The sequence below is a fragment of the Falco naumanni genome, chromosome Z (genome assembly GCF_017639655.2).
Source record: "Falco naumanni isolate bFalNau1 chromosome Z, bFalNau1.pat, whole genome shotgun sequence".
Lineage (NCBI taxonomy): Eukaryota > Metazoa > Chordata > Aves > Falconiformes > Falconidae > Falco > Falco naumanni.
This window is the reverse complement of record NC_054080.1, coordinates 46,524,784-46,552,198: the sequence shown is the minus strand read 5'-3', so window position 1 is coordinate 46,552,198 and position 27,415 is coordinate 46,524,784. Positions and strand designations below refer to the sequence as shown.

General features: G+C 39.7%; 1 protein-coding gene across 1 annotated transcript in view; it reads left to right on the top strand.

Moving 5' to 3' along the window:
• Positions 1–1,792: 1,792 nt before the first annotated feature.
• The window catches only part of TRPM3 (transient receptor potential cation channel subfamily M member 3), a 285,325-nt gene continuing 259,702 nt past the window's right edge, over positions 1,793–27,415 (top strand). The window contains exon 1 of the mRNA XM_040580618.1: positions 1,793–2,045. Within this exon, the coding sequence (XP_040436552.1) occupies positions 1,956–2,045 (90 nt within the window). The 5' untranslated portion in view covers positions 1,793–1,955. The remainder of the gene's footprint in view (positions 2,046–27,415) is intronic.

Sequence of the window (27,415 nt, the reverse complement as noted above, 5' to 3'; positions counted from 1 at the left end):
TGTTCTGGTCTCTGCACCTTTGGAGTTTCTTAACTTTGCCATATACAATGGGGGTGGAACAGGTGAGAGAGCTCTTCTGGTGCATAGTCATCCTTGCACTATGTTCTGGGACATTATGTTCGGGGCAGAAGAATTTTTTATCCAACACTGAAGCTGAATAAGATCACTCATACAGGTTTTGAGAGGACACAGTGAGGAATAGCTGGCTGGCATGCATGTGTTCAAAACAAGCATAAAGGTACTGGGCTTCCACCTCAATGCACACGGGCTTCTTCTACGTGGAACCCAATATACAGGCTTTGGAGGTTATTTAGTTATGCACAAGGGCAAGATTTCCTTTGGAGAGGAAGACTGGGGTGTAAACACCAATCCTTTCCCTGCTTTACTGGGATAACTTCAGTGTTTTTAGGCTCCTCCGTTTACCTCACAGGATGTGATGGTATTGACTGAGGTATTGAGTTTCTCTGTCCTCCCCAGAGTTGTCTGTCCTTAAACAAAGCTTAAAAAGCAAACCAGAAGTGTTGTTTCATGTTGGAGAGTTTTAGACCTGTGACCCTACGGCAAACCATTATAGATGGCAGCAGGTAAACCAGGCAGGTTAGCATAGCCTCATGGAAAAAATATTCTTCATCTCTTTCCCCTCATTTGGAGAATTATTCAGCTTTTGCTGATGAATGTAAACACAATTATAAGAATAAATTATAAATAGAGGAGAAAAATATGTGCACTATGGGTATTAGAAGAAAATATGAAAATGGCAGATCAATGAAATCTAGCCAAGTAAATTGAATGTGTATTTTCTAATCGGAGCTGCGAGAAATTTAAACTTTACTGACAAGTGGCTGTTTTCCTCCTTCATCTGAGTAAAAACCAGTCATCACTGGCAAAATGAAAAATTCCTATTGCCTTTCAAGACATTTGCTTTTGCATTTTCCAGCTCTTCCCTCATGTAATCTTCATTGCCTCCAAAAAATAGTGGGGAAAAGGGATTTCCCCTTTAGCTGCAGAGCTGGCACGAAGAGTATCTTACCATTAGCTGGGAACACCAGTTAGTGCCCCAGATGGAACCATGCTCCCCTATACTTGAATTGCCACAGCACTGTTGCTTCATGTGTGTGCCTGTCTTTAACAGAATTATCCTGCACACAGATTTAATGTTAAAGTGAGCTGAATTTTGAATTTGTTTTGTTATCTCCTTTGGGGTTTATGGTTTTTTTCTTTCCCTTTCTGTTTTTCAGAATGTGGATGTTAACACTCACACTCACGGCACAGTTTCTAACTGCTGCTGCTTCCTACTAGGGCACCAATACTATGCCGGATCAATGAAACGATGCTTTCTAGGTCCATTATATCAGTAAATCAAGTGTGAATTAATTTTTTCCCCTCTCAGTCTTTGCTGTCTGAGCGTTGGCCCCTCCCCTCATGCCGGTCTCCCTCTCCTCGCAATGCTTTGGGGAAGAAAGTGCAAGTGCCCCTCCGCTTGCTTTATTTAAATTATCTCCTTTCTGCCCCGCTTTTCGCCCGGGGAAGCGGCGGAGCGCGGCGGATGGCTCAGCCTGCCTGGGAGCGCCGAGCCGGGCCGCTCTCTGAGGGCAGGCGGGAGAGCGCGGCAGCAGCCGCTCCCGCCGCAGCCTTTTTTTTTATGCGAGCTGCCCCTTTCCGCTCCGCCAGCGCAGCCTGCCCTGAGCGGCGGGCTGATCGCCTCCATCCCGCCGCATTTGGTATGCATGAGCACTGCCGTTCCCACGCAGGAGGCCGCTTTCTCCGGCAGGATCGGTGGCCGCAGCCGCACCGCCCGCCCAGCCCAGCCCCCTGCCCGCCTCGGGCGAGCCCTGCCCTGCGGCACCGCGGGCGCGGGCGGGATGCGCGTGGGGTGCCCGCGCCCCGGCGCGCGGCTTCCGCGGTAGGCGCTGTCAGGTCCGCGTCGCGTCGCCCGGTGGGATCTGTGGAGGGTCATGAATCAGACGGATGCTCCCCGGCCACTCAACTGGACCATCCGGAAGCTGTGCCATGCCGCCTTCCTCCCCTCCGTCAGACTTCTTAAGGTACGGTGACAGCCCGCGCTGGGAACCCGTGTCTGCCGCTCCGCACCTGCCCGGAGGACCGCAGGCGCTGTTGCTGGAAAGTTGATTCAGAAATAGTCCCAACTTTACTGTTAATTAGCTTCCCTGCTGCTTTTAAAACCCCTTGCGAGTACCTGCAGGTACCAAAATTACGTGTCTGTTCTCCACCCAGTTCGGCGTGTTTATCAGTCGAGGAGGGTCTGTAAGAGGGGTGGAAAGGGAGTAAGGGGTGGTGGACATCATCTGTGCTTCTGTTTGCCTTGCCGTAAAAAATCCAAGCCTTGAACTTCCAGGAATCAAGAAAAAGAGTCTGTTTCTAAGGTGTGTTCCTTTGTCAGCAGTCCTCTGCTACCCATTCTTTAGGGTTATCTAGTCCCTTGGAAACACCTGAAGGTCCAGTGCTAAGACCACCTTGTAAGTGGAGCAATATGTGAGTGGACAAAAATTGCCTCGGTTTGTTGAAAGCCGTGTGTAGGAATGGGGTCAGGGAAAGACTGGCAGTGCAGACAGAATCAGTGAAACTTTCTAATGATGATTTTTTGTTTAAACCAAGTGGCACAGTTGTGAAGGTGCTTTCCAAGGTGCGTCTAAGTGTGCTTTCCTAGGAGATAATTACTAATTATTTGGAAAAAAAAATATCATTTGGGATTATGGACAGTGGAGGGCTTTTAATCTCAGCACGCAAAGTACCACTATCATTGCCTATCCCACTGAAGCCATTTTAGAGGCATTTGTAACCGGAAAACAAAACATCTTCATTCAACTTCCTGATGAAAAAAGGATTACATTAAGCTGAAAAGTCTTCTTTGTTCTTGGAACTTCTTAATTAATTGGATTATACAATAAAAAATTAAACATACCGTCAGGTCCCTTTAGGCTTCTGCACCTGTAAGATGTTTTATAAAATGCTGATTATAAAATGACACTGATTATCTCGGTTCATGAGTAAGTTGGCTTTGATTTGAAATCAATATGCAGCCAGGTAAGCCATGGCTATTCTAACAGTGTATTAAAAGGTAATGTTTGATATAACCATTTGATTTTATGTGGGTAGCTCTGAAATTAGGTCAGTCCTTACTAATGCAACATATTTGAACAGTAGTGTAGTATATGGTAGTGCACTTAGCAGGCATATGTTGCACATACAGTTACTGTATATGTGATGTACAAGTGACCATACTGTGTATCAGAACAGGTATTTGTCACATCTGGGCAGGAGGGGTCTACGCTAGAAAAATATTTCTGTTTCCAAACCAGATGTATGGCTCCTGGGAGTTACATTGTGGGCAGCACCACAGAACAGAAGAAAGATCAAAATTAGATTGCTGAAAAATCAAAATACAATGAACAAAGCAAATCAGAGAGTGGTGCTGATTCTTTTGAAAAGTCTCTCCCCCCACCCCACCCCCCGCCCCGCCCCCGCCCAAAAGCACCCATTAGGATATCCATACTTCACAAGTCAGATACCTCTAGGAAAACGTAATTTTCCCAAGGTGTGAAAACTCAGATGTGGGGAATTTTATTATTATTCTCAATATCAGGAAGGAAAAAAAAAGTTTGCAATATGTCTTTTTTTGGCAGACAAATGTTGCCCCCTGTGTATGGTTTCTCTTCATTGCACGTTTTAAGGGTGAACATTACACTTAATTATTAAAAAAGCTGACTAAAATTTATTTTATGATGCTACAACTATAACGTTTTAGGGCTGGATAGGGAGTGGACCCTGCAGAGTTAATAAAAGCAGGGCAAATAACTAGAGATAAGCAACCTCGAAAGGCACGGAGGGGTGTGTGAGATGTGGGAGAGACCACAGCAAAGGAGGTGGGACTGGTACCTTCCTGAGCTGATGAGCAAAACTGGCTGATTGGAGAGGGAAATGCATATATCAGCATCTTCAAGACTCCCAATCAGCTTAAAATTTTGCTCATTTGTGTTTTATTATTTAACATACAATAAGCAAGTCACATCAAAGCAGGGCCCCATTGTCCTAATTCCCCAAAAGAAAATAGCCAACCTGAAGGAATTCTCCTGTCATAAAGAGCTGTTAAGGACAGTGTGTGATAACAGCAGCATTAAATTACCAGATAAGCAGTATATTTTCCTGTTTTTCTCAAGGAATTTTAAAAATTTCATTATACAGATTCACTCATTTGAAGGGTGTCTGTATTGTTTTGTCTTTCGTGTCTTTCTCAAAAAGACCCCCCCCCCTTTTTTTTTTTTTTTTTTTTATCCTGTAAGTGTAAGGTGCTCATGTAAATCCACAAACATTGGAAAGGCAAGTGCAATAATCTGAGCTCATTTTTTAATTGCCCAGTTTCCAAACAGATTAAGTAGTCTTAAGGTCTAATGCAATATTGTTTTTCAGTACACATCCAGTAGACCCTTTTGTCTACAGCCTTTCTCTGCAGAAAATGCCCTCAATAACAGCATAAACTTGGCAAAAGCTGATACGTTCTGGCATATTTTTATTATCATCTGCTTTATCCATGGTTGCCAAACTCTATTTCAATGTAACTGGCAAATTTATTTAGAGTAAGAGAATATAAAATATCAGTGTGTCTTTGTCGTCTCCATGCTTTGTTTTAGTCTGCCAGAACAAAACAACTAAATGATGTCAAGTTCAAGGATACACTTTTGCCTGCACTTCTGAGAGATAGCAGAGATTTCCTGCTTTACACATGAAAAAATCACAGTGGCATGGCCTGGACCTTGCTAGTAAACAGCATGAACTTTTCAATTCATTCCATGTCTTCTCAATGAGAAGTTTAAAATTCTTATCCTGTGGATATAATTTTAAGTGTAGCATCAATGCTTTCATACTGATGGATCTGAATAAACACTGGAATCTAGGACTGGAATAGAGGCTTCTTACTTTGTGTTACTCACTAACACTGTCTTGAAATTACTGCTTTTAAATAAAGAATAAAAGGTGTTATTCCACAGGTATGCTATGCTTTTATTCTCTTCTGTTGAAATCATGTGCAGTGCTCAGTTGCCTGAGCTGACATTTGATACGGCTTTGGCCACAGCAGCCTCATTTAATTTAGATAAACTAAGATCATTTGAAGATGCTGTCCAGCTTTGCTCCTTGTGTTTTTCTTCCAGGTGTGTGTTGCTGTTCTAACCCACTTCACTAATGCCCTCATGTTTAGGTATGGTTTCATAAGCCTGTTTTCTCGGTTTTTCATTTTCTAACAGGCACACAGATTACTAGGAGCTGTACTTGAAGTACAGATTGAAACAAATTATGGGGGAACATGTTTACAGTTTGTGTCATCAGTTTATCCTTCACTGCTTGAATTTTTTCCCCTAATAAATTTTTCTAGTAGCATGTTCCATGCTGGTACTTTTTGTAGTTGTTTCAGTATGGTAGTTGTTTCAAACACACACTAATGGAACATTTAATGTCTTCCCATCTGAGGTAAAAGGATTAAGAAGTGTCTTGAGCACACCTGCAGAGAGGGTGTCTTTGCGCCTAGAGGGGAACTGCCTTGTCCTGACACAGTTAGGTGAGTCTCCAGAGGTGACTATGGCAGTGACTTGTTCAATTTCTGTTTCTCTAATTGAACCCTGTTTTCTTTGTTCGGCCAAGGTTTTGTTGCCTTGATACTTTTTTGTTTCCTTTAAGGAAGGGTTAATCTTAGTGGCAAACAGTCCTGATCTACTTTGCACCATTGAGTGTGTAAGAGCTATTGTTCCAATTGCAGAAAGCTCTGGCAGTCGCACATCTCTTTGTTTTATGGTGGAAGAGAGTTTCTGAGTCTCCACATGCCAGAAGAAATTGCTTTCCAGGAAAGCAAGTCCAAATGGCAGGATTTAGAAAAAAACAGACATTTTAGAGCAATGTTGTATCTCTTAAAAAATTAATGAATGATCTCATGCTGAAGACTTCACTCAGAGGACCCAGTGCCCCAGGAGAGACTGCAGATGTTGCATTTCTGCTTGGGGCAGGTATGATACATGCCATGGGATCAAGGAACAAGCAATACACTAAAAAAAAACCCACCCTAAACTGAGAGGACAGAGAACACTGTCCAAAAATGAAAAGTCTATAATGCACAATAAGCTTAACACCACAGGTTTAGAGACATGCGTGTGTAGAAGTACCGTACTAAACATTTGGAATGCAACAAATTACCCAGCCTATATGTTCTTAATAAAACTACTGACTTTTTTTATCATGAATTTGAATTGTATGTCAGTAAGTAGACTTGGAAGGTACAAACTTTGGAAGGGCCAGAGGAAAGGAAACACAGTGAATCAGAAGAAATGCTGGAGAAAATGTTTTGGTTAATTTTTCCCAGCATACAGCTCAGTAAAAATGCCTGCTCAGCTCTGCCAAATGAATACAAAGAGTATTTATCTAACCTGTGCAGCAGCTCCAGGAACTGCTGGAAGCTTAAAGAGATAGATTTCTTACCAAATGAGGAACTTGATCTTATTTTTGTTAATTATTTTTATTTGATTTCCCTACCAAGAATGCATAACATAACCCAAGAGAAAACTAAAAAGCTAAAACATGGTTCATTAGGTTGAGATATGGTGTCTTTTAAGTGCTACAGTATATACGTATGAAATTCTGGCAGGGCTGAAATGTGCAGAATAGAAGTGTGGAAAATACTTCTTCTGCTACAGCAAGTTTGGTTACGTCCATAAAGAAGGTATCTACAGGAATAAAGACTGGGAAACACACAGCAGGCTTTATTAAGATACGTGCTGAAACACCACATTGTTCAACAGCTTAAATAGATAAAATGTCATTGCTATTTGATTACCAAATACAACTTTATTTCTGGAAACTTTTAAAAAATCTGATTTGGTAAACTGAATGAAAAATGTGTTTCTCCAGAAAGGTGGAAGAATGAAATGTGTTCTTTATAAAATAGCAAATATTTATGCTTCCAAACCCTCTACTGTGATAAAAAGTGACTGTAGGAGAGAAGAAAGCTGTGCCTTTCAGAGATGATTTTATTCCTCACGTAGATTTGGAAAAAAAAGGTTATTGGACTGATATAATAGTCCAGTAACTCAGGGAAGATACGGTTGATAAATAATTTTTTTAATTACTTTTAAGTGGATTTGTGTGCCATAATCATGAGATGGTAACGTTAGATTGTGTTGTGGTCTTCAGAAACAGTAATGTAAGCCTTTTGTGCTGTTTTATTCACTATCAATGAGAAAATGAGCAGAAACCTAGACACAAAGGGAGTAAAAATGTGTAGATTTTTTTCTCTTAGCTAGTCTTTTGATGTCTAATTGGCAGTGGGGTATTTTGGTTTATCACTGCTTAATAGTTAAGAATTAATTCTGATTATTATTTTAGTTAATTTAGCATACCCACCTTTCGAACTCCAACAAAATAAGAGGTGTGGTGGTTTGAACCCAGTCAGCAATTAAGTACCACACAGCAGCTCATTCATACACCCCCAAGTGGGATGAGTAGATGAATCAGGAAAAAGGTAAAACTCATGACTTGAGCTAAGAACAATTCCATAATTGAAATAAAATATAGTAATAATAATAACAACAATAACAACATTTGTAATGAAAACGGAAGAGAAGAAAAGAGAATAAAAACCCAAGGGAAAAAAACCCCAAGTGATGCACAACACAAGTGCTTACCACCCCTGACCGATGCCCAGCCAGTCCCTGAGCAGTGATCTGCAGCTCCCAGCCAACTCCCCACAGCTGATACACTGAGCAGGAGCTCTGTGGTACGGAATATCCCTGTGGCTAGTTGAGGTCAGCTGTCCTGGCTCTGCTCCTGCCTGGCTTCTTGTGCCCCTGCTCACGGGCAGCGCGTGGGAAACCGAAAGCTCCTTGATTTAGGGTAAGCACTACTTAGCAACAACTAAAAAACATCACTGTGTTATCCAACATTATTCTTACACCAAATCTAAAACATGGCACCGCACCAGCTACTAAGAAGAAAATTAACTCTTATCCCAGCCAAAACCAGGACAGTAGGCAGGTTTACTAAGTCTCGGTTGAAAAACAGAGATACTTGGAATAAATTCTAATGTATACTGTTACTGTTAGTGAGCTGGTGCACTAGATGTTTCTGAAAGTAATATGCACATTACCAGCAGTAAGATAAGTGTAGTTATTTACCTGTGCCTGCACTTGGCTGCTTACTGACTTAAATGTAGTAACGACCGAGCTACCACTATGCTTCCTTCAAGGATCTGATGCGTTCTGGGAAGTAATGGTAGTTCAGATCTTAGGATCAGACTTCTTAACACACAGGCATGTAGAAAATATCAGTCAATGTAACAATTTTCCTGTAAATTTGCTAATAGAAAAACTAGTCACACCTCTTGGTATAGTTGAATGCTGTACACCGTATGAAAGATAGGTGAGTTTTAAGAATGCGTATGTTTGATCAGGAAGAAATTATTCGATAAAAAACCTTCTGTTTTCCTGCCAGAAAGATCATAGTTGTATCTATTACAGTTCTAATAGGTGTTGCATGTCTTTTACTCTAATTCACAGATTTTTCTGGGTGCATTATTTGCCCATGAAAGCCCAAAAGCCATGTTACCAGCAGAGTGAAGATTCTGCTTTCTGTTGTGTGTTCTGCTCCTGTGCCATTATTTCCATCATTCAAGGATGGCAGAAAAGACACTTGGCTAGGGCATTGCTGTGTCTGTGCAGTCTGCTGCTTTATCATTAATAAACTGACTTAAACCCTAAATCAAGCAAGCAGTGGGTGTTGCAATGTGGCTTCACAGCACCTTTGCACAGGTATGCTTGCATTACTGCTGCTACACGGTTAGCTGCGCCTCTAGTATTTCACATTTTATTACAAAGTGATGGCAGCATGGTGGAGAAGTTTTACAGCTGAGGTTGAAAAATAACGTGTCTTTTAGGGGCTGCACGTTCCCCAAAGCTGCTTTATTTCTTGAAGTCCTGCTTCTGACCAATAGTGAGATGAGCTGATCCTTCTCACGTGGCAACTGTGGATGTTCATGTGTAAGGAATTTCTGACAGATTATGTCAATTCATTTCTTCTGGAAGGGAAGGAAGTGTGGAAGCTCATAATGTTTTTTCCTTTTTTATATACAGAAGTAGTCGCATTGTGTGGTTAAATCTTTGGTGCAGAGTACATTTTTTACATGTTGAAAGGTGAATCAGAGCTTGTTAGCAGTTTGCCTTATTGACTGAATCTTTTCCATGAGTATGACTCAGATTGGTGACGACTGACTTGGAAGTTGATATGGCAGCAAATCAGTTTCCACAAGAAGAAGTATTATCCCACTTAAGAAAAAAAAAAAAAAAAAAAAAAAGGAGAGATCAAAACAAAAAACCTGGCAGTAGAAGTCATGTTTCCATGGCATAGCCTACATGTAAAAGAGGTAGACACATCAGTGCCATTGTGAAGAAGGAGTCTGTAGTGTACTGATCTCACATAGAGGGAAAAATGGTTTTGACTTTCAGGTTGGAAAAGGCTGTGTGAATGCAAAACTTCTTCTTTTGAAGCAAAGAATTTTAGAAAAAACCTGGCGTATCTTTCTAGATATGGCACCACTTTGTGAGTGCTTTTTGAAAAGAAGTGATAGAGAAGGTAGTATTAAATTTTCAGAGTTGATGTAGCAGCTAAGGTACAAAAATACCTGGCTCTTTTAAAGTAAGAATTCTGCAGTGGCTACAGGTTTTTATCCTCTTGCATATCAGTATTATTTTGCAGTGCTTTCCCTAAATCCAGCTGTTTCGTTAGTGTCTCTGCCTTCATCTCAGAAAATACAGTGACTTTCTGCTGCCGTCTGTGTTGCATGGCCAGTGCACTACAGTGATAAAGGTCAGGTATCAGAGAAGTCATCTAGGGTTGTCCATGTTTTCTGCACACAGAAGGATTTGGCTCATGAATGATCTCTGCTTCCTGTGAGGCTCAGTCTTTTCAGATTTGAATATTTACAGGAGGTGGCAAGTGGCCTCAATTCCCACTCTGCAGTTGGCCTTTGCAAGAATTGATAATATATGAAACACTGCAATACACTTGCCTATCAGCAAGTAAATCCAAGTTCCCTAATTTGTGACTGCATGAAAGTTGCCTTATGCTCTTGTTCCCAGGGAAATTAAAAAAAAAAACAACAAACAAACCAACCAAAAAACCCCCAAACAAACAAAAAAAAACCCACCAGAAAAGAAAAAAATGTGGTTTTTTAATGTATATTAACAGAATAGAAAAAAAATTAAGGCTGGTTCTAAACAGACACTATTGTTTTACAAACAGTTGTAAAATGCTACTAAGTACGCAAGTCATACAAGCAAGAGGCTACAAATACAGTGCTACTTAATGTGTTAGTGGAATCCTGTATTAAGAGCATTTTAATGTTGTTCTGCAATACTGTTCCTTATGTTTGAAAGGGTGCCATGTGAAAAATTCAGGGCACAAGACCATAAAGTGAAGCTGAGTGGTTTTATTCCACCTGAATTGCTAACAAGACGATGCTACAGTGTAAAAGGAAATGCCCTTGGGGATCTCTGGAAATTTATGTCAAAGCTGGTAATAAAGCATGAAATAAAATCACTTCATCGAAAATATCTTCCATCCCCCAAATAATATGACACGAAATAGTCTGACAAAGTGTTTTTAGCAGTGTCAAGGAAGTTACGGGATTCTTATAATGTAATTAAAACAGTCATCACGCTGATTTTACATTAGTAAGAAGGTGATTGAGTGAAAACATTGTTTTTCAGTCGCCTTTGTCTTCACCTGTCATTGGTAGATACAGAGAGCAGATGTAGTAACCTACTGAGCCATCATAATTAAGAATTTAGGGAGGATGCACTGCATTGTTACAGAAGGATGACATTTTTTTAACTTCATGGTTTACTGAATCATCGATGGCATGCTGCTGCCAGGTCTGTTGTAATGCAATATCACACCTCAGTTTCCCAGTGTGATGGCTCAACGTGCAACTCTGCATACAATTAGAAAGAGAGACCAAAATTATTAACTGGATGTACTAATTGCAGGATACCCTGAGGACCTTCCAGACTGACTTTTCTACGATTGTATGTAGAATTCTCCACATTTTCTGAATCACAGAAGGCATTTGCCAAATACGTTTTTGTTCAACTTCTGGATTCAGTACTTCCAAGTTACTAGATGGTGTCTTATGCAGGAGGCTGTATTTGATGAACAGTTTGGTGTTGGTTTTTTTTTTTTTTGGCTGGCTGCAAATTCTCCGTTATCACATTAAAACTGTGAAGATCTGTATAACCTAGCCATAATACTACTGCTTTTCTCATTTTTTTCCCCTGTATTTCTGCCCACCTCCCTGCTGAACCTTTTCCTGAACTGCATCACTCAAAGCACTTTTCTGACATTTAGCTGCTCTAGCCTGTACTCACAGAAGTAATAGTGGTGCCAGGTTATGATGGCAATAAGGATAAGAGATAATTTGCTACATGTAGTCCAATGATGGAGCCATCCAAGGAAGAGGCCAGCTTCCTCTGCCTGAAGGATGGGTAGATAAGGCATCAAGATTGCTCAAAATGCTCAAGACAAACACAGCAGTAGTTAAAGGTATCGTTTTGTTTTTTGATGTGATGGCTGTAATTTTGTATTCTTTTTGATGTATCTGGTAGTGAAGTAATACGTGGAAGCCAAATACTTTTTAAAATTATTCAGTTCAAATCCAACTTCGTCTTAAAAAATATGATGCCATTCCATATTTTTTTTAGAGAGCCTACACTTACTTTCTTCTGTGGGAACAGGGTAAATTGGGTAACATCGTGAAGAGATCCCCAAAAGTAGCTTACTGTATCCTGTCACTAGCAGGACTACTTCAATATGCATCCTTTCTTACAGGTGTTTGTCTGTGTTCCTAAAGCCTAACCCTTGTATGCAATCTTTTACAGTGACACTATCTATGACATCAGAAATGTTTTCCAGTGGTGTCTGCCTGGATCTTTCTTGCTGCACTTAAAAGTCTACAATTTCTTGTTTTGACCACCATGAGCAGAGGGAACAGATGTAGCAGCCTTTTGTGCTTAAAGGTTACTGGTTTATGTTTGGAAATTGGCTAGTTTAATAGATCAACTCATGATAAACGGCTCTTTGTCATCTTCCAACATAGTTTATTAGATTATTTATTTCACTATTTCCTCCACAGAAGTTAGACAGAGATGCCCTTTCTGCTTGCTTTTCTCTGTCTTTCTCTAGTCTTCAGGTGTCTTACTGGAAAGGCCAGCAGGGTGTGAGGAATCCCTCCTCAGTCTTCCATGCTAATCATAGTTCTGTGAACAGGGGAAGGAAGAGCTGGTAAGGAAACAGAAGGTATTGCAACCTTCCTTCATTTCTGTCTCCTGAAGAGACTAAATAACATTCTGTTAAATTGCCTACAAAGTCCTTCTGATTTAACTGACTTTACCAGAACGTGAGGTGACTAACAACTATCAGTCTTCAGGGAGAGCTTTGGGAGGGCACAACCACTTTGTATTTGCACAGTAGAAATATTCTTTTTGTTTCTTTGCATAGTAATAAAACCAGTGCTTTTTAATGGTCACATTAGCAAAGAAATTTTAAAACTTCATGTAGGGGACAATCAGAAGCACAGTACTTATTAAGACACCGAACTTCAAGCATGTGTGCTACCTTTATTACATACAAATGAGGAAGTGTAATGTTTATGTACATTTCTCTGGAATAAAAAGGTGATTTTGATCCTTCTAACATAGATTTGGTGGGGAGGGGGAACAGGACAAAAAAGATGTTCAGAGATACCCTAGTGGGAAATTAAATGTCATCAGGTTATTTTATCTTGATGCATGCAATTATTTAAGAATAATTTAAAGATAAAGATCTGATCTATCAAGCTGAAAATACCCTGAGCAGTTTCTTATTAATGGTAACTGTGGGAGCTTTAGCTTATTCTAGAGGGGAATAGTCAATTGTTTAGAGGATTGCTTCCCCTTAGAAGCTGCTGATTGCTATTACTAACATCCAAGGATGAGATTTTTTCTTTTGGTTACTTTATTTCTTAAGTAGTTTCTTTAGTTCTTTATTTCTTAAGTAGTGCAAATTTACAGTTTTATTTAATGATCAAAAATTCTCAAGTGTTAACTAAAACATCCCATGATAAAATGGATGTCTGTAGAGTTAGAGCAAACGAGAACTACTTGTTCACTCAATATTGCAATCTACCAGGGATGTGACTACAATAGGAAGTCTTTAAGTACTGAAACTGAGCAAACTGTTCTTATCAAAATATCTGACAAACTCAGCATCTCAGTGCCATGACATGTGTTAGCACAGATAGTTCCCATTAATTTATTTTGGCCTCATCTGAAATCCAATTGAATCAATGGAGACACTTTCAACCATTTTTAGGGAGTGCGACCCTTATTTGCCAGATATCAGAGGTTGAAGCTTGAAGCAGAAACACTGCAGTAGTCCAAGATATGTATAATGTACATTACGTTCTTTTGATTCAAGACTGGGCATGTGTTCAGGTGTCTGTGCTGCAAATAGTTGTGTGCATAACTAATGCTGCAGATTTTTTCCATATCAAATCCCAAGTCTACTCTCCCCCCTTAAATGAGGTCAAAAAGCTGAAAGAAAGTACATAATATGATTAACTAAATACGAGTAGCTGCATAGAAGTATGTGGAACATTTAATAATTAAATTGATTAGCAGCATAGCATAGAGAAAAAGTATTTTTTTATTTTCTTTGAGTAATGAGGATATGCTCACTATCCATGGCAGTCCTGGCCCTTGTTTGCATTGATGCAACCACAAAATGACATTTTAATTAATAGTTAAACCACATTAACGGTGGAGTGTTTGCTCCTTGTGTTTTGGAATTGCATAGTGAACTTTAGCCCTTTTTGTGGAATACGCTTTATTTTAGTATCAATGTGATCACTTAATTATGACATTGCTTCAAGCCTTGATAACCGGATTCTTTGTGGCAGTCACCCCAACCCTAATTCTACACTTAGCACTTGCTAGTAAATGCTCATTTGAAAGGCAGAAGTCATTTCATGTGAGCAAGGATTTCTCCCCTTCAGTGGTTTAATCTTGGCTGGTGTGGAAGTTGGACCCCAGTTCTGGGACAAACCAAGATTAATAGTATAACACCATCTGAACTAACCTGGCATGTGTCTCTTCTCTCACAGCTTTTCTTTCTCATGCCAAAATGCTGTTGCATGCACTGGATGTGTATGTGTAGTCTAGAAAAAGGTCTCTTGCAGAAGGAAAATCCCAGTCTGGAAGCATCTACGAAGTATCATCATGGGTAAAACCAGCATTAGCATCCTTATAGTTGCTTTTTAATGCCTTATTTTTGTGTGCTCAGAATTAATATCCCTTGACTCTAGACTGATTTTTCAGAAACCGCAGACACAAAATTCTCTGGAAATAACAGTCCCAGTACAACCATAACAGCCTGTTATCTTGTTTCATGAAGCTGGACACTCAAAATTGTTAAGATGAGGGACTTATAATGTGTCTGTATCAAAATTTTATGTTTGAGGTCTCCCTAAGATACTCAGATTAGCTGTCATTGAAATACTCGCTTCTTGCTATGAGGGCCTTCAACTTTTCACTGGGAGGGCTCAGGCAGCATAACACAATGCACTTGTTTCAGTGCAAAAAAGAAAGATACAGTAAGGAATGAGATACCCATAATTAATTCAGGTAGTTGTTATGTGATCTGAATACTCTGTGAATACATAAATGCTAAAACAAATTATGCTTAAAGCAGCAATTATTATTAGATCTCATTTGTTTGGATTGTGTACATATTAGTAGATCTCTTCTCGTACTAGATTTTTCTCAAATTCCATTCATAAAAGTGGGTTATTTAAAAATAAATAACTGAAGTAGGTTAGCAACAGAAATATTAAGAAGATGTTATAAGTGAAATAAAGCAGATGAAAGTACAAAAGTTAACAGCAACACAATGTCTTCGGACACCATGCACAGGATAAAATACAAATGCATTTTAAAATGTCATATTACTAAGATCAGTTTGTTGCAGAAAGTTTATCTAACCAAGTTAATCCTTTCACTAGCTGCTGTTTGCTCTCTGCTTCCTGATTACATTCTGGAGATAGCAGATCAGTAGTCCCAGATATGAGCAAAAATTAGTTAGTTCATCCATGTATACTTGGAATCATAGAATATCTTGAGTTGGAAGGGACCCATAAGGATCATCAAGTCCAACTCCTTGCTGCTCACAGGACTACCTAAAACTAAGCCATATAACTAAGAGCACCATCCAGGCACTCCTTGAAGTCTGGCAGGTTTGGTGCCATGACCACTTCCCTGGGGAGCCTTTCCAGAGGCTGACCCCCTCTCAGTGAGGAACCTTTTCTTAATGTGCAGTCTGAACTCCCCTGATGTAGCTTAATTCCATTTCCTGGTGTCCTATTGCTGGTCAGCAGAGCGAGGAGATCAGCCCCCCCCCCCCCCCCCCCCCCCCCCCCCCCCCGCTGCCCCCCCTGAGGAAGCTGTAGACTGCCATGAGGTCACCCCTCAGCCTTCTCTGCTCCAAGCTGAACAAAGAAAGTGACCTCAGCCACTCCTTGTAACTCATGTCCTTGAGGCCATTCACCATCATGGCTGCCCCCCTCTGAACACGCTGTAATAGTCTGATGTCCTTCTTATATTGAGGCGTCCAAAACTGCACACAGTGCTCAAGGTGGGGCTGTGCCAGTGCAGTGTAGAGTGGGACGATCACCTCCCTTGACTGGCTAGCTATGCTGAGCTCGATGCACCCCAGGACATGGTTGGCCCTTCTGGCTGCCAGGGCACACTGTTGACTCATCAGACCTCTTTCCACTGGGCTGCTCTCCAGCCTGTCATCCCCCAGTTTGTATGTAATAACCAGGATTACCCGGTCCCAGGTACAGAATCCTGGATTTGCCATTGTTAAATTTCCTATCTTTGGTGACTGCCCAGCTCTCTAATCTATCCAGATACCTCTGTAAGGCCTCTCTACCCTTGAGGGGAGTCCACAGCTGTGGCTAGTTTAGTATCGTCAGCAGACTTACTTAATGTACATTTGACTCCTGCATCCAGGTCATTTATAAAAGTATGAAAACTTTACTTGACTTCCCATTTGCTATTTTAGGAAACTGGAGTTCATGGTGGACAGCAAGGCTGAACATGAGGCAGCAGCGTGCTCTTTCAGTAAAGAGGACCAGCTGTATCCTGCACTGTGTTAGGACTGTAGTCAGCAGGGTTCAAGGGAAGTGATCCTTCCCCTCTCTTTGTGAGGCCGCATCTGAGTACGGTGTCCAGTTCAGGGCTGCCTGGAACAGGAAGCATATGGACATATTAGAGTGAGAGTGGTGGAGGCCATTAAACTGTTTTGCACATGACATACAAGAGAGAGCTGGGTTTGTTTAACTGTAGGAAGGGAAGGTGGAGGGAAAATCCTGTTTCTGGCTTTCTAGATGTCAGGGTACAGAGGAGATAAAGCCAGAGGTTTTTCAGAGATGCAAAGTATCAGGATGAATAATGGAAACAAGTCATCATAAGGGTGTTTAAGCACTGAAACGTGTTGTCTGGAGAGGCTGTAGACTTGCTGTCCTTGGAGATGCTTAAAACTGAGCTGTATGGGAGTTGAGCAGCCTGATCTAACTGAAGCTGTGTGATGAACAGTGTTTCCCTGATCTGATATAGTTTGCAAAATGGAGCAAAGGCTGTTAATCTTCAAAGAAAATGCCCTTGGTTTTGCAGGCATCTCTTCTGGTTTAAATGTGGGTAGAGATATATTTTTATAAACACTTTCTTAAGCAGTGCAGAACAGCATTGCAACTGCTAGGCTGTTATCACAAGAGCTTCTTGAATTCAGGAGTTGTCATGTCTTCTGAAGTCGCTCTCAATGCTTGGTGGCAGTGGATATATCAAGGGTGAAAGCTGACAATTTTTTTATGCATTCTGTGGATGTGGAGCACAGTGGTTTCTAGGTACACATTGCAGTTATGTTCTGGAGTTGTTTTTGCTGTAGCAGCTTTGCAGTGGGATGTCTCACAAATTTGTTTGGATGGCTGATTGCTATCATGATTGTAGAAACTGATTTATAGCAACAGGCAGCTTTCAGGAAGTTCAGCCAGCCATTGTGTCTTCAGCATGGTAGTAGTTGAACTAGCAATTTATATCAGCTAAATGCTGTCAAGCTGTTTGTTATCTGTGACCTACTTCATTTCAAATTGAATATTGTTTATGCACAGTTATGCACAGTGGGGCTATAAGTCATTTCTTTGGCAGGACTTGTTTTGGTAAGGCTTTATTAATAAGGATGCGGTGGAGGAAGCATCCTGAAGGATCCTGAAGCAGGGTTTTGGCTTCAGTCTCTGGCTCTCTCTTTCCTAGAGAGAAGCTCAAGGATCCTGACTGTCAGGTTGTGCTGCTGCAGCCATGCCTGCAAGGGTGATAGGAAAATGGTGTGCAGGATGAGGAGGGACAAAGTGTCTGGGGTCTCATGTTATGGGTCACCTTTGGATGGATGATGGTGCTATCAACAGCAGAGGCAGTGGTGGATGTGGGGCATAACCAGGTAGAAACCAGGCTTTCTGGGCAGATGGAGAGGCCACAAAACTACAGGAGCACAGGCCTGATGGAGGCCCCAGCCTCTGGGACATTAGCTCTGATCATCTCAATTAGAAACGGCCGCAGCCGGCCCTAACCTACAGAGGGCTCACTGCTCCACACGGAGTTCGCAAAATTTCATGATTTGTGTAGTGAACCATGGCTATGGACACAAGGCCACAGTCCCCAGAGAACTGCTCCCAGGGCATTGTGTGAGGATTCGCAGACGGGGGTTACTGTGGTGGTGTTACAGAAGCTTGCAGGACTGTGACCTGCCTCTGTCAGAGCTGAACTGGAGTACAGGCAGCCAAACCCATAGGAGCTGGAAAAAAGAGGTTGCAGAGGAGGACTGCATAGAAAGATGGTTTCAGGCTTGTCAGGGCAAGCAGATCTCAATGCCTTGGACAAACCCTTGCACGAGCACGCAATAGCGATCCAAGAAGTTGGTTGGTTTTTTTTTTTTTGAGGAGGAAGGAAGAATAGAGCGCTGAGAGGGGCTGCGGAGGGCTTTCTAGTCTCATTTGAGTCAATGTGTCTGAGTGTTTGCTTCATAAAAGGACTTAAAGCAATCTAGTTAACTGAATGTTTCATTAATTCCCTGACATCTTTCCCTTTTTCTTTAAATAGGCATTTTAAACACCATTCTTTGTATGGGTTTATTGTACATGTACACTCAGTTGAAGCATATTTTGGAAAAAATATTTTTTAAATCTGAATTGTATTTTATGAAGAACGTTCACTTATGATAAATATAAAGGAGAATATTTTTTATGAATAATTATTCTCCCTTGCAGAGTGTACTGGTGTGACCCAGTTTTCAGGGTAAACCACTAAGCAGCCATTAGATTATGGCTTTTTGTTAAGAAGATGCACTGTAGTTGAAGCATTGATCAAGGTATTAATATGGAAAATTCAAGTGAAAATTTTTCTACTTTAGTGAAAATACAGATTCAGTATTTTCCCTGAACTCTCAATCTCACTGTTCCATTTTCAAAGGAAAACATGTATGATAGCTTTATGAAAAGATTAAGAATTTTTCCTTTTGGAATCATCTATTGGTATTAGGGCTCATACTTACCGATTGCTGTTGGTTTGTAGGGCAGGCCTTTTTTTTTAATTTCTGATTGTTACACATTCCATCACCTGAAGTAGTTTTCTCTTAAGCCAACTGTGTAGTAATAAACCAGTGCTGTGGAGGCATCACTCAACTCTAGCTGAGCTGAACATAATCGCATATATGCTCATACATCTCTTCATAGTCATGGTGCTAGCTATGGCATTGCACCTTAGAATGATTGTGGGTACAGTTTGAAGGAGGCTGCATGATGTAAGAAATCACAAGTGTAGATATTAGTCTTGTCTTATAAGGGTAGGGAAAACATAATCTGTATCCACCAATGGTACACTTGCACAGCAGAGGGAACAAGAAGTCTTCAGAAGTCTGTACTGAGATACTGAAACTCAAACCTTCTGACTCAGGATGGTTCCAGATGCTCTGGAAGAAATATGTCCCCTTCTTCTTCCTTTCCTCTTCCTAGGAATTCTCCAGAGGCAGTTTTCCTTTTCTTCCTCTCTCCTTGAAAGATAAGCTAATGACACTACCTGGAAGAAAAGTACCAACTCACCGTCAGTTCTGAAGGATCTTGGAGGAGCCTTTCTGAAGTACTGTAGTAGCAACACCTGCATCTCTTTCCAAAGCTAGATTTAGTCAGATAATTCCACTTCCAAATCACCTGTTAAGGTTATGCTGCTATATCCAGCCAAATAATGTATGAGTTACCAGTTATTCACCGGGCGATGGGCATGGGTTATGCTTTGATCATAAGCTGTTACTTGCCTTTGGCATAGAACGAAGGGTTTTGTGATGATTGAAAGCGTTTTAATTAGAACTAATTCAGTTAAATATAGAGTTCTACAATATACTAAACATCAGATCATATGATTTCTTTTCTGAATGACTTTGAATTATTTAAAAAAATTAGGAATGGATCTCATTTTTCTTTTTAAAACTTTTTTCAGCAGGAGGTGGAAGCAAACTCACTGCAGTGAATTAGAAATATGGTTTCCTTCTTTATTTCCTTCTGTATTTGAATGAAACTAGAGAGGGGGAAATATTTTTCTCAGTAAATATATGGTCTGTTGTATGACAAAATGTAGCAGTTCTGGTGCAATCCCAGTAATAAAAAAAAATAATTCTTGGATTCTTAAGTTACTGTTTGGATTATTCAGTGTTTTTAAATAAGTGCTCTATCGGTAGTCGTTATTCCCATTGACAATTAGATGCCTAAGAAACATCATATTGACCACAATGTTTTACAAACCCACATTTGGGTTTGTGTACAGGAAAAGCAGTAGGACCCAGAACAGCACCTCCTCAGTCTGTGATGATTTCATGTTGTATGAGCCAACAAATTCAAGATTTAATTGACTAAGAAGTCTCCAAACAGAAAAAAAGGAAGAAAGAAGGCAGCCTTAATGATTCAATAGGTGATTCTGTTATCCTGTAAGCAGGCTCATTATGTAGTACGCAGCACCAGTTCACACACTGAGTTGAGGTATTTATATTCCTTTATTCTAGTTTGCACAAAGTAGGGAGCTAGGTGGCAACCCACAATGCCTAGCTCCCCAACTGTTCAAAACCTTACACTATTTATACAGTTTAGCATACAAAGACATCAGCCTTCATTGATTACAAGTTTCCCAATGCCTTCATGACTTAGTTTCCCATTGGTCAAATAATTATCTTGCTTCTCATGCTAATTAGTTTACATGCTCAGTGTCAACTTCTTTGGGGTTTGGGGGATTTGTTGTCAGTGGCCAATGAGTTGGTGGTCTCTCTCTGCCCCTGCTGGAATTACCTTTCTCCTAGTTTTTGCTGAGCTCATTCTTCATGGGGAGCTTCCAGTCAGTTCATCTATCTTGTGGGGGTGCTTACTTTTCAAGTTACTCTTGGATGAAGGATTTTTTGGTGCTCAACAAAGTGCTTAGCAGGATTTACAAAAATACTTACATCTTGAATTAACCATTAACAACTCATGTTTTTCAATTGTCTTAAATTCAAACATCTAACAATACATTTAATGTTATTAATAATTTCCTTAATAATTTGATATCAATTCTACAAGTTGTGAGACAGTGAGCTAAATCAATCAATACTTCAGTATTGTGTTAGATGGAATGTACAACTTTTTCTCACAGAATGGAAAAAATGTGATTTGGCTCAGTCATGTAATCTCTAAGTACCCACAGCTATGTCTTGGGCACTTTACTGTTTTGCACATTACCTATATAATTTGGGGTGGTTATGTACTTACTCAGCCTTGAATGACCTGTATTTCAATGGTAAGAAAGTTTACTTAATTATCTGCATATTCCAGCCCAGACCTAATGCTTTTTTTGTGATAGAATACATAGTTTACACAGATAATTTGTTCTTTGTTCAGGGTTTTTTAATTTTTTTGAACTTTCACAGTGAGAGATGATAAATATAACTTACTGTCTCCAAACCCATGCAGAATGAAGATATAAATAAACTAGGAGGTATGAATCTCTAGCTAAGTAAATTAAGAGTTTCTGATATTATTTCTGACTTAGAAATTTTGTGTTAAATGTGAAAATTAAATTCATATTTATGGAACCATGATTAAATTAAAATTATCCTCAGAATGTAAGAGCAATAGTAGTAATATTTACCCATTATTAATCTTTGCAGCAATCGCACCATGATACATGTAACTGAGCTGAATAAAACAAGATGCCATGTTTTCCATACTCAGTATCCGTGCACAAACAAACACATAAAAAGCAGTTTAAACAAAATGAGCTTAATCTAAACTCTAATTTTGTTCTAACCTTGTAACTGCTGCAAGAAATTACCTGTTAAAGGAGAAAGATTAAGAGAAAAACTTGACCCTCTTCAGAAGGACTTTTTGTTAGGAAATGGTTTGCTACACCAAAAAATGTGTTAATAACCTGGTATAGAATACTTGCCTCTCGTTCTTACCTCCAGGTCCTGAGGGACTTATGGAGACCTATTGTATCAGAGAACATGCATTGTTTTAAGTTGCAACCTTGGCTGATTTTGGCTCAAGTGGTAGCATGTCATCTTTTTATATTTCATGTTCTTCTGGTTTTCCTGACTGGAACCATTTAATTGCAAAACAGAAATTAGGGGAAATTAGGCTCAGAATACTGCCTCTAATCCTTTTGTAGACTTTGGGTTACCTCTACCTATGACACAAATGTTTTGCTATGATGCAAAGTGGGATGTGAAGCTATAAAATGAATTCTATTGTAAAAAAATGAATGGTGATTTGAAAACCAAGTCTAAGGACAGTTTCAGGGCTAACATAAAGGTAGGTGATTTAAAAATAAATAAATAAATAGTGCAGTGCATAACGAATGATTTATTGGTTACTTCTCTTTGTGCCTGTATATATAACACAAATTATAGTATTTACTCAAAAATACATAACAATGTATTTCTTAAAAAGCAGATAGTGATAACAACAGAATAAAACAAACCAAAACACCTGATAGTTCCAAAGTTTGACACATATTTCAATTCTTTTCATTAATTTATACACTTTAAAAGATTTTTATCCCAATCAAGACTACCCGATTATTTGCTATGAATGATAATATCTGCTTCAGGAACCTGAAGTATAAGGATTGCTTATTAAGGTAAAATAGCAAGCCTGCAAGAGAAAAGATTAGAAGGGTGGTGCTGAGTTAAATATAATACATCGATAAACACCATTGCATGCATTGTTCATACAGTAAATCTACACTGCACATTCAAATTTACTGTACTCACATCGTAATCTATTGTACAGTTTTCCAGCTGCAGAATCGGAAATGTTTCCTAAGCTGCAAGATGGATTTTTACCAAGTAGATTCAGCTTTCATTTCTCATTGTCAGAATGATTATTTTTGCTTGTTGTAGGCCGTGTGTATACATGTATACAATATTTTTGTTACTTATTCAGTTGTCTGACTTTTCATAATGTAATAACGTACCAACAGAAATCATGAAGATGTCCTTTTCTTTTCCTTGTAGTATTAGTCTTTATAAATTTCATTTGTTCTTGATATATTGCTGTGGACATGAGGAAGATGTCTTTATTCAGAATAGCATTGTTAGTCTTTAATGCATTTGCGTGGTATCTGCAAACGTGGCTGGACCTGGCGATATTCCAGATCAAAATAATTAATTATACAGAGATGATCAGAGAAGGTGCTTGTACAAGCTACACTAAGGCCACACTCAAAATTTTTCAGTCTCTGTATCTGGATTAAACACAATTTTACAAAGATGTAGTGTCTTATTTCATAGAATTTATGTGTACTTATATGCAAATAAATTATGACAACTAAAAACTTTGAGCTGCTAGTGAAAAATGTCTCTCTGATGAGTCTGCTATGCTATTTTACAGGACATGCGGTATCATCTATTCTTAGTGGACTTCCAACATTCTTATCTGTTTGGCGCCTTGAGGTACATACAGTATTGAATTCAACTCAGTTATGACTGTTTCTTGGTTGTCAAAAATAGCAAAGACAAGGTGGCTTCCATGATCCACTTATGATGTGAAACTCAATTTTTTGACTGATGCAATTTTTTTCAGTTCTCTTTTGAGTCAGTCTAGTCCAAATACAGTGCTACTGGTCTCAACTGGCAAGGTTTGCGGGTCTTTGGTTATTCATGCACTTCATTTGTAAGACATGTGCTTCTGCTCCAATCAGTTGGCAGCCCCAGCTGCACTAATTGCACACTGTTCTGGAGACCAGCAATGATTCCAGTTTATTGGATTGCGTACAGCATATGAAGATACAGTTGACTTCTTTATTATCGACTGTCCTGTCCCACTCGGTGAGAGGAGGGAGAGGTGGTTTTTGCTTCATTGTGCAGCAACTAGGAATACTACTCAGAGACTTAGTGTAAAACAGTGTCTTTTACTAGTTGACTCACTCCAATAGGTACATGGTGAAGAAAAGTGATTTGTGAACTTGACTTTTTAGATGTGTGGTACAAGAAAATGGGGTAAACTTGAATTCTCAGATTTCAGCCACAGGCATCTGTAAACCTGAAATATATGAGAAAACAGAAGGTGAGAGAAGGAAAGGAGGAGGAGAGAGAGAGCATCCGCCACCCTCAGATCCCATGTTACTTTGACCCGCCCGTAGGCCCCTGTGGACCCCAGGCCACCCCAGCACCAGGCACGCGCTGCCTGAGGCGCATATTATCTCCTTGGCCTCACCGCCCCAGGACCAGTAGCCTCTGGGGTATCCACCCACGTGTGCGTTAGGCCTTGTGGAAAGTTCTCAACACGAGCTGGGGGGTGTCATCGTGTCTCCTGACCCCTGTCAGAATTGCCTTCCATCGGCCGCGCCTGCAGCATGCAGGTGCTTTGCCTCTTGGCCTGCAGGACTCCAGGGCCAGGCTGTGGGCGCAGGAAGGTGTCACCCTGCCCCTGCAGAGCATGCCTTGCCACGCCGTTCAGCTCACACTGTGTTCGGGAAAGGTGGGTGTTTAAGGCATCCTGAGGATGTTAATAGACCCTCACATGGACCATCATGAGACATTCCTTGAAGAAACTCATTTTTGTTTGATTGGCATACATGAAACCCCGTAACGGGAAGTTTTATGAAATCCGTTGATAGCCGACTTCTGCCTTTGTTATAAGAATGCAAATCTCCACAAATCCACGAATTTCTATTGTATAGAATATTTGCTTTTGTGTGGAATGGTTTACTTTTATAGAGCATCTTTTCCATCTGGATGACTTGTCTTTTCAGGTTATATGCACTTTGTTGCACATTCACAGTTTGCATTTTTTCCCTGCAAGGCCTGTAAGTCAGGCATTCCTGGTTGTCTGCTGTGTAAAACGAGATCTATAAGACAGATTTTTGTCCTTGGCCTGACATCATAGTTTATCTGAGATAGAAATGTAGTTGTTTGTTCAGATCATTATTTTGTCTGTGAGTTTTACCACTTTTGACTTTGATTTCCAAATACTAATATTCAACTACTAAACCAGCATTAGGGTTGCTTTGTGGACATATGTTGAATGTAATGAGCTGGATTTGAGTATAAAATGTTTGGCTGCTTCTCCTGCGCATGGAGCGTATTTCCGTTTACATTGTCTGCTATTTTTTTGATTCTGATATTTTTCTAGCATGCTGCTTTTTATTGTTATAGTCCTTGGTAGACCTGAGTAGAAAATAATTTCCTTATCCTGCCAGCAGCACTGAGGTTTCATAAGTTGTTTCGTACTCCAGAACAAACCTGAGATCGCTATCCCTTCACTTGATGACTCCTGAGACTTATAGGAAACCTCAGTTCAAAAGGTTCTCTAGTGAAATTATATCATCTTTCTTTATCGTGTGTTCCAGTAACTACTGGTGAATTCCTGCAGATTATCCAGGTGAAGTCTTATTAAATTGCGTGTTATTTAATTAAATTATTTTTTCTTCATTATGATTAAAACATGATGAATTTTTATATAAAATATAAGATTCTTACATAATTCACTGAGCAGTTTAGATATCAGTTAGAAAAAAATGACTATAAAATATTAAATACTTTGAGTGACTTTTTCTTTTTTCCATTTGAGATGAACTTATATTTGAAGAACTGTTTCCCTTTTAGGGGTTCTTTACCAATTTCCTAAAACTAAACTAAATTCTCATTTATTAAAAGCAAATTAAGAGGTAGTGATAGTAAGTCAGTTCTTTAGGGCCCAGTTCAGTTTAGGCAGAGGAGAGAGATCAGGCTACAGGAGTTTGTGGGCATGTTACACAAGCCTTGCACATGACATAGGCTGCTTATTTTTTCTATCAATCACCCAGATTCTCTGCCCACTCTCATCATGATCAGCATTTGTTTCCTATTCAAAAAGAGCAAAGGAATAAAACAATCAGCGTTGACATAATATGGGTTTAGTTGATTCTTTCAGATCAGACAATTATTTTTTTTTTCCAGTCTCTAATGGGAAATAACTTTTAAAGTTAGGGGCTATCTAACGTCTGGTTGGTTTTTTTATTAAGAGGTCCCCTCATGTGTGCTCTACATCTAGCCCTACCTGCTCTTCTGTTTTGAAACTGGTGCCTGAGAATGTCTCCCAGATAGATGCCTGTGACACCTGCTTTTGTAGTAATGAGCCAGCACCTTCTCTCAGTCTTTAAGAAGGACAATGCATTTTGTTTACATGTCTCTACACCAGATCAACAGGATGTCTTCCGCAAGAATTAAAGGGAAAATAACAGAAGTAGATCTTGGAAAATGGCAGGATTTTCTTCCAAAGCTCAGTGATTTATGTTTGAAAAAATTCATAATGTAACTTATTCACAGTTTCCAGCTTTCTTTTACACACCTAATTTTAAGCCAGATCATTTTAATTTGGCAAAATTTTGCTAATGGTTGTTGAAAGGGGAGGACTTTTCCTGCTTCTTCATTGCCAGCTCCTTTTCCCCCACCAAGTCTCTTTAGTCAGTATCAGCATTCATGTGGCCACATCCTGAGCAGGGTAGCAACAGATTCAGCTCAGCAAGATCTCCACTTTTATCAGCACAAGGGGAAGCAATGGGAGCAAGCTACCTGGGGCAAGAGAAAAGTGTGATCATCCTTTTTGGATTTTTGCTGGATTAAAATAGCAAAGTAGCTACAATTGTAATGGACGCCTTTTCATGGCAGACTATTCAGATTTCTTTTGAAAGCTTATTTTTTCAATACAGTGAGAGCTTGACAGTAGCTATCGGTGAATATCACATGCTACCTCTTTACCAAGGAAGCAAATTCAGTCTGCATTATGGCTACTTTATGTATTGTCATTTCCTTTCAGTGGCAAACCAGCTCAGTATATTCTTGCTTTCACCTCCCTCCTCACCCCTACTCTAGGCAGTGCATTTTCAATTCAACTGCATTTCTTGAGCCTTTAAATTCTTCTGGCCGTGTGTGATGTGCCTTAGATTACCATCAGCAGCATGCCATAATTTCCAACCAAAGTACATTCTTTTCATGTCTTATTATCTAAATTAGTTATGTTCCATTGGCTGTATACATAATTGTCTAACAAAATATTTAATGATCCATGCTTGAAGATTTCTGTATTCTAACAGTGTATGTTTTGATTTGGGGCTTTTGTACTCCTTAGCCTTCTTGAGCAACAGCAGTCAGAAATGGTGTTGATGGTGTCGGTGGACACATTGGTGTGGTTGCATTGATTTGTTCATCATCAGTGCAACAAAAAAACAGTCCCTGTTTTTTTTAAGTTTTGACCTGACTTTTAAATGGTTCTGATAACTAAAACCCTAATAGGCCACTGTCTCACATCAGTCTTACACAGCTAGCAAGTCAAAATCACTTGATGTTGGTATTTTATACAGTGCAGCTTCTTGACTAATACATCTAATCAATTTGATTTTAAACCAGCAAAGTTTTACATGAGTTTTATTTTGATCTTCCTTCCTTAATCTGCTGTTATTTATTCTAAGTACAAAGGTGGTTGCACACAATTACATACATACTGTGCAGTTTACCTATATGTAAGTTCAAAATGTAAACACAAGTAATTCTCTATGTGTTTTATAACTAGTGAAAATGTTATTACAAAGAAGACTAAGACTGGATAAGCAATGAAAAACAGATGCTTTGTGCTCTCTTTAAATCATCTTAAATTGTGACCTGCAGGAGGATCAACAGCACTGCTGGTATAGACAAGTAAGCATATGGCAGATGTTACCATGATTTTGTTAGAGCAGTTAATACTAAGACATCACTGTCTTCAAAGATCCTGAACACA